Genomic DNA, 8,718 nt, shown 5'->3' on the forward strand with positions numbered 1-8,718 from the left:
TGAATAAAAGACTAGTGCTAGAATTAGGATGCACATAACCTTTAAGCCAAAACATACCCAATATCAAATTATAGGAAAGCCTTAGGCAACATAACATCAACACCACCATGCTTATGATTTTAAGATCAAAATAATTATTCATAACAAAAGATTGACACAATCACCATACATCAACAATAAATCCTATACTCACATACCCTGAATATATATCTAAAAAGTTACAAAAATAAGAACTAAATCAAGAATAGAGGTTCATTTACCTCCTTTGATAGAAATCAAAGAACCCAATTTGGCCACTACCCTTGAATTACTTCCCTAGGGGTTTCGAACATCAAGAAAAGAAAAACCACCAATTATTCTCTTAGATTCTTTCAAGAGGAAGGGAATTCAAGACTAAAGAAAAATAAATCAAAACATGAACACATACCTAGGGGTCTTTTGGAAAAAATCTACCCTTCTTCCTCTTCTCTTCTTTCTTTCTTTCTCTCTTTCTCTCTCTAGCTCTCATGCACACTCTCTCCCTCTCCTTCTTCTCCTAGCCGACGGTTCCAATGAGCATAATGCTATTCTTCTTTTTCCTTCCCTCTTTATTCTAACCTAGCCCATAATAGCCCGAGGGAAAAATTAGTAAGTTTCCTAATTGTGTCTATTTTCTTTTATTTTTGATTTATTTGATTAAAGGAAAAATAAACAAGACAACTCACATTTCCCTCCATTTCCCACCTTGTCGTCCACTCTAGCCCTTGTTACCCTTTCTTTTATTCATTTTTTAATTAAATAAACTAAATAAATCTAATAAAGGGAAACTATAAAGTGTGTAGAAAATTCTATGCAAGTGCACCATGCAACCATGCACATTCACACATTCAATCACTAGGGTGTATCACTACCTACCATGCATCTTGGTTCATTCAACCAAAACTCAATTAATCACAAAATAAAAAAAAATAAACAATTAACAATTAAATTCATAAAATTCTACCAAACAACTCTAATAATTAATTTAAACAAATAAATAAAATAATTCACAACACTTAACAATTAAATAAAATAAAGCACAAAATTTAATAAATAAATAAATAAAATTTGGTGCTATAGGAATCTGACGAGGAGAGTCAAAGGAGAAGAATTTGGATTTTCCCAACTTTGTATGATGGAAAAAATTGATTTTTTTTTGTTTTAATTCAGTATTGGGTATGGGAAAATTAGTTTATATATGGGAGCCAAATTCCCAAATTTCAAATGTAATAGTTACATGCTCTCATATTTTTTAGGAAAAAAATAAATTCCCATATATAAGTAATATGTTTTTTTAAAAATCATATATATGAAGAAAAAAGACCGTTTAAAAGAAGTTTTTTTTAAAACAAAAATACATAAAGGGATTTAGATTTTTGGCAATAGAAGAGTTGAGAATGATCTCAAATTACAAATAAGAGTAATAAAATATTTCTTTGTATAAAACATAATTTGTAACAGTATATCTTCTATAAAGTTATGTCTTTTTTTATCTTTGCAAGATATATTCTTATAGTTTGTTGTATATTCAGTATATAGTTAGGGAAATATGTGGAGACGGTTCCAAATTAGTTGTTTTTGTAGCACTTAGAAACATATGTATAAAATTTAACAAACAATACTACCTAAGTACCTAATTATGTTATGGTCGTTAGCCCATATTAAAACTAACTAGAAACCTGTATGAGCTCACGTGACCACACCTCATTGGTAAAATTAGAAAATTTGGGATAAAATTCTCTAAGTAATTGTTTTTGTAGCACTTAAATAACTATGTTAATTTTTTTTATAGCAATACTACTTAAACAATTGATTTTGTTGCCACCGTTAGTCCCTACACTTTAAACTAACGAAAAATTTGTGTCGACACCAAGTGGCTATGCTTTATTGTCCAAATCATATTAAGGGAAGGACTAACAACCGCACAAAAATCAACTACTTAGGTAGTATTGTTGTCATAAGTTTTACATAGATATTTAAGTGTTACAAAAACAACTACCTAAACAGTTTCACTACAAATTTTTCAATAGTATATATTGTATTACATACAAAAATGATATTTTTTACAATTAAAAATCTATAAATATGAGATTTATACCATTACTGTGCAAATATATGAGGATTTTACTTTCTCCAATTTTTATGGGAAAATTAAAGTAAAATTAGGAATTTATGGGAAAAACACATGTTGACTAACCAAATAAGGCAACCCAAATTTAAAATAAAACATAGTAGGAAAAACAGGGGAAAAATCAGAATTAATGTTCCGATTAACTCCAAAAACACAAGTCCACAAAATCTTCTCCCAAAATATTGATCGATCAAACCTCAATTCTCCACTTCTAATCAATCCTCAAACATCCGACTTGCTGCACAAGAGCAACTCTCCACTTTCGATCAACTTTGCAACAAGTTCTTGATGATTCAAGAACAACTTGAAAGCTTTGGAACAACCTTCGGCGACTCTCCGACCACCTGCACAAGAGAAAAAGCCGATCAATTCAGTTTCAGAAACTCATCAATCGCAGATCCAAACCACATCTCCAGTCTGTGAAATATTTGGCAACATTGTGAATCACTAAAAACTACTCAACTTTCCAGCCACCAACACCTCAAGAAGCCGAAAAATAACAGAGAAAACTGAATATACACAAGAAATTAGATCAGCTAGTGCAAATATCCAGCAAGTGCAGTGAACTCCATATATTATATCACCAATTTTTCAAAGAAATCCAATCATAAGAAAAGGTAAGAAAATTAGGATAAAAAATTCCTCATTCTTAAAATTTTATAAAAGCATGATTTAAATTAAAATTAAACGAATATATAATTTGCTATGAATAAAGAAAAAAAAACTAGAAATGAATATCTTTATTTTGTGTTTTGAATATAAATCATTTTGTTCTAAAAGTTGATTTCACCAAATGTATAACTATTTAAAAAAACCAGTAAGAACAAGGTAACCAGCTACCTTTTCGACTTGCACCCTACTAACTTCTTAATTATTGTCAAAATTTGCAGATATGGACAATTGTACTTCATTGGTTCAATTTGGTGGCAAATGGAATGAAAATAATGAGTATCAAGGCTACACAATGACTAGGATATTAATTCCACCAAATTGTTCACTTGGTAACTTGGTGGATTTGATAAAAAAAAAGATTAAGGAAACAAGAGCAAGTATTGAAGTTTCTTTTCAAGTAGCCAAATGAACACCACCAATGAAGTTAGAAACATACAACTCAGTGTTGTTCTACCTAGAAACAAATAAAAAAAAGTTGCTGCAATGATAACAGACCTACCACTGTGTGTGACTATTGTTCAAGAATCATGCAATGAAAACAACCTTCTTCTACTAGCAAATCAACTAGATACAACAGAAGAAATGGAGGTGGGGACATTATTAATGCAAGCCAACCAAGCTTCCATAAATGAACATATGTTATTTGAAGAAGGAATGTCAAGCATAACCAATGAGGACAACAATGTGCCATACATACCTAATCTTGCTGAAGAAGTAGCAGGTTTCATAATTGAAAACAATACAAAAGGAAAAAGAAGTTAGAGGAAATCCAAATAGTAATAATGGATCATAGGGTCAACACAATAGAGCAAGGTCAAGTTCACAAGGACAATAAAACAACCAAATCAACACTTAGCTACTATGTGATGCTTCATAACTTCGAGTTCAAAACAAAAAGATTAGAATCGAGAGAGTACCTAGTTACCTATGCAGATGGCACATGCAGCTGGTTTGTGAAAGCATCTAAGTACAGAGACCAAGATTTATTCAAGGTACGAATATGCATTTCAAAATACACTTGCTTTGTTGAAGTTGTTATGGAGGACCATAGGCAACCAAAAAACATCGTAATTGGTGAATTAATAAAGAACAAATAGAAATCAATAAAAAGAAATTACACTCTGAATGACATTATGGATGACATGAATGATGACTTCGGAGTAACCATGGGATACACAAAAGCATGAATATCAAGAGAGAAAGCTTGGCAACTAGTAAAAGTGAACCCTGATGATTCATATCAAAAGCTACCAATGTATCTTCACATGTTGAAGCAAGCAAATCCAGGAACAATCACACACCTACTCACAGACAAACAAGACAAATTCAAATACCTATATATAGCATTATCTATCTCAATCAAGGGAAGGAAGTACTTGAGACCTATTATTGTTGTTGATGGAACTTTTATGAAAAATGCACATAGTGGTACCCTATTTTCATCATCAACATTAGATTCAAACCACAACATTTTTGTAGCGGCCTTAAGAATAGTGGACTCTGAAAATGATAATTCATGACTTTAGTTCTTCTCCAAATTGAGAGACACCTATGGAGAACCCAAAGGTATGCTAGCTTCAAATTAAATACTCTTGTTTACATAGAAAATTAAACTAGTTACCCGATCAGATATACACATATATGTTATGTTTTTTAATATTGAGTAATGTAACTGGTTACCCTTGCTAGAACAAACAAAATGAAGATTATCTAATTTTTGTTTTTATTTTTCAATATTTAAATTCCACAGAATTGGCTATTATTTCTGACAGACACAAGAGCATAGACAAATGCTATCCATGGAGCTTGTATGTTTCACTTGCTCACTAATTTGAAAAGCAAGTGTGCAAGCCTTAGAGAAGAGCTACAAATGAATTTTATTCTAGTAGGAAAGGCATACATAAAAACAGATTGTGAACGTTTCATGAATGGTCTTGATAGACTTGACAGACGCATTAGACCCTACTTAGAGAAGGTCAGGTATGAAACATGGGCAAGATCATACTTGCCATAAAAAAGATACACAATGATGTCATCCAACATCGCGGAATCACTCAACTCTGCACTAAAAGTTGCAAGAGGTCTCCCCATTGATATCTTTCTTGAATGCCATAGAAGCTTGGTCCAAAAATGGGTTTGGACCAATTCAAATAATGCAAATGGAACATTCACAAAAGTCTCTACAACAACAGAAAATGAGTTGAGGCATGACTTTGTTTCAAAAATGAAGTATGAGGTATGAAAATGAAGTTTTTCTTGCTATTTTTTAATCTACCAGTGGATGGTAACCAATTATCTTCCATAACAGCAGCACAAAAAGCATTAAGTTAAACAAAAGTGTAACTAGTTACTTTCAATAATCATTTTAGTTTAAATTTGTATTATTTTATTCTATTTCATGACAAAAATATTTTAGGTCTTGCCTTTCAATCCAATAGAATACCCAAGTTTGTGATGCCAAAGGGGTCAATTTCACAGTAAATATACAGAATAGAACATCTACTTGCAATAGGTTTCAAGAAGATGAAATGTCTTGTCGACATGCAGTAGCTGTAATTGCAAGGAGAAACTTGAGATTCTATGATTACTATGCAAAGTTCTACAAAACAAAAACATTGAAAGCATTATATCAAGAAAATGTTCATCATTTGCCTCATAAAAATAAATGGAATCTCCCACAACACTTGGACATAGTGGTGCTACCTCCAAAAGCAACAATCCCTGCAGGAAGACCAAGAAAGAAAAGAACAAGATCAAGAGGGGAACCAAAAGTAATAATCAACTATGAGAAATGTGGGCAACCAGGAAATAACAAGAAGACATGCAAGAATCATCCAATTGAGAAGTCAACACAAACAGAAAAAGCAAAAGACCTAGCTTCATACTTTAAAGCGAAACAAAACTATCATACCTTTATTGATTAAAGAGTGACTTTCATATTCATCTAGTATTGTTGAGTATTTTAATAAGTTTGTTTGAAATTTAAACACATTAATTGATTACACAAAGTTATAAACTCCTTTCAAACTAATTTCTTGAGTTTTTTTGCTTGTTATTTATCTATGCCACCATCAACATAATATACCAGCAAAGAAAGTAATTGGTTACCCAACAAAAGAAAAGAGATCAAACAAGAAGGGAACCAGTTACCCAAATATACTGACAAAACAACGATATAGGTAACTGGTTACCCTGATATAACAATACAAGACAAATTAGCCACCATAACAATCTAAAGCCCAAAAAATATTAAAACCTTTACTTTCTTCTATCACAAACTCCCTATATAGAATATTAAAGCTACTTTGCTTTAAAAAAATCTCAAAAAAAAAAAGGATAAAAAAAATAAAATAAAGCAAAACAAGCACATGAGAATGATAAAAAAATTGAAATAACCACATTTTTGTTAGCCTATATCTGCTGCATTTAAAGCCCTTCTTGAAATCTAATATTAAGTAAATAAACTGGTTACCTTACTTTAACAAAACAAACCTTAAAAAAAAATCAAACACTTAAGTAACCAGTTGCCCTAGGTATATTAGCAAAACAACATCGTGGGTACCTGGTTACCCTCAAATCATTCCTACCCCAAATATCCGTGGTAAATTAGCAAAACAACCCATTTGGGTAACTAGTTACCATCAAATAATTCCATAAAACTAAGAAAAAAAAATACAAAACAGAGTGAAAACTAGCTAGCTGTTTTAAAGTGTTATATACAACATATATTAATAATTGAATTAAAAAAAGTAAGAAAAAAAAACAACAAATGAACTAACAAAAGCTAAACTGATATATAAAATGATCTTAAGAATCCCCATGTTTTACATAAGTAGAAATTTAACATAACTAACTGTAAAATTAGAAATTGTCCATCATTTAATAACCGTTGTAGAAAAATGAAAAACAAAAAAACATAGCATCACTAAAGCTTATGCAGCATCCTTCATTCTCTTTTGTTTCCTCTCCAAAAACCTTTCACTGAACTCATCACTAGTTAAGTAGCCAGCCCTCAAGTTCTTTCTTTTTGCCATGAAAGTACAGGCTGACCGCAATATCTTGGCGAAGGAGACGGACATCAATTTTCTTAGGCATCTCGTTCTCCTTTCCAAGGACTATTTGCTTAGGAAAATTGTAACCCCCTAGATAACCAAGACCGTTACACTATGTGTTTAAAATAGTGCAAGACTTGCTAATCAGGTCATTTAAACAAAACGTGAATCCAACGTCATCAACAGATTAGGAATAAAAGATTTTGGTCACAAACAGGCTATTTTCATTAAAAATGACAGTTTAATACATGGAAACTCAAAACAGGGTTTAGATGATTTAGTTACAGCAAATTCCAAAAGTTATAAATAATTCAAGCCACTCTAATGGCAAAATACACATTTTAGGTTTCCGTCCCTATAACGACCCAAATTCACTAATAAGGCTTAAGGGCCTTGATTAGTGTGCCGGGAGGGCAAGATGAGAATTATGTGTGGTTATTATGATTAAGATGTATGATTATGATTTTAAGCATGTTATATGACTATGTGAATTATATTATGTGATAATTATGATATGTGAATTGTACTGTGTGGGTGATGTGATACAAACGTGATGCACGTGCCAAGACGGTCCTAGGAAACTAGATAATGGTAACTGGTGATTTGGTAACCTGCGTAACCGTTAGTAACTATAGAGAGTAACAGGTCTTATTGGGGAAGTGGTAGAATTGCAAAGTTAGGGAAAGGACAAATAAGCCCTTGAGGTCTAGTTAGTAAGTGATATTAATGGAGGGTTAAAATGGTATTTTGGCAGTTAGTAGATGAGTTTCAGCTAAAGGGGGAATATCATATACGTGTAACACTTTGGGAGTTGGTTATGCTGAATTGTGGAGACCTAGAATAAGAGCAAAAAGGAGATAGAAAGGAGAAGTAGAAATCTAAACTCTTGGAAGGAGAATCAAGGGATGTTTGAAGTTATCAACCAAGCTTAGGCCAAGAAAACTCAGAGGTAAGATTTTGATTATGTTATATCCAAGTTTAAAGTCTGAATTTTAGTTAAGGAAGGTGAATTGAGATGAGTTGGTGGCTGGTTTTATGTAATTTCAGAGAATTGGGAACCAAGGGGGAAGGAGGTCAAGAGCTGGAGGTTGAACCTATCACTTAAGGTAAGGTCTCTGTATGTTTATTAGGTTTGTTTTGTTAAGGTATAGGGAGTTTGAAGTGTGGGTTGTGCTTGAGTTCAAGCAGTTCATAATTTCTCTGGTTTGAGTTGTCAAGTGGGAAATTCAAGAGTGAATTTTAGGATTGAAGGTGTGAGTGAGCTTGGGCATGATGTCTTTGAGTTGTTGTGAGGTTTGTTAGGGGTTTAGAGTTGGTTTTGGGGCTTAGGATAGAGTTTGGGGTGATTTGGAGAGGTTGGAGCTCGGGAAAATGCGAAGGGAAACCCAGAAATCTGGGTCTGCGATGGTGTGCCGCGGCATGGCTTTTGCTTGCCGCGGCCTAGGGGTCTCTGGAGGTGGGTGCCGCGGCACAAGGAATGTGGTGCCGCGGCACAAGGCAAATTTCAGGGAGTTAAATTTTGCAATTTTTGGTCTTTGCTCTGGGGGTTCGGGGGATGCCTCCGGGGTGTTATTCTAAGGTTTTGGGGGTTCCGAGAGTGTGGATTAGGTACCGGGAAGGTAGTCTTGGATTGGTTAATGACAAAGAATATTATATTTGTGTTTTTATTAGGAATTTGGAGAGGCTCGGGGTAGAGGACCGTGCTTGTGGCTACGTGGCATCGGAAATCAGTAAATTGAAAGGTAAGAACACTGCACCCGAGTGTATGATTGTGATGGGACTAAGTGCTCCCGAGAACTGTTTTGTGTCATCGTTGGTATTATGCCAAGGGACACGTATAAGCGG

General features: G+C 33.3%; 1 protein-coding gene across 1 annotated transcript; it reads left to right on the plus strand.

Annotated features, from left to right (window-relative positions):
• Positions 1–4,847: 4,847 nt before the first annotated feature.
• On the plus strand, positions 4,848–5,745 carry LOC133799888 (uncharacterized). The gene is made up of 2 exons (XM_062237876.1): positions 4,848–5,057; positions 5,260–5,745. Exons 1-2 carry the CDS (start codon positions 4,848–4,850, stop codon positions 5,743–5,745), a joined length of 696 nt encoding a protein of 231 aa, XP_062093860.1.
• The last annotated feature ends 2,973 nt before the right edge of the window (positions 5,746–8,718 follow it).

Source organism: Humulus lupulus, chromosome 9 (genome assembly GCF_963169125.1).
Source record: "Humulus lupulus chromosome 9, drHumLupu1.1, whole genome shotgun sequence".
Lineage (NCBI taxonomy): Eukaryota > Viridiplantae > Streptophyta > Magnoliopsida > Rosales > Cannabaceae > Humulus > Humulus lupulus.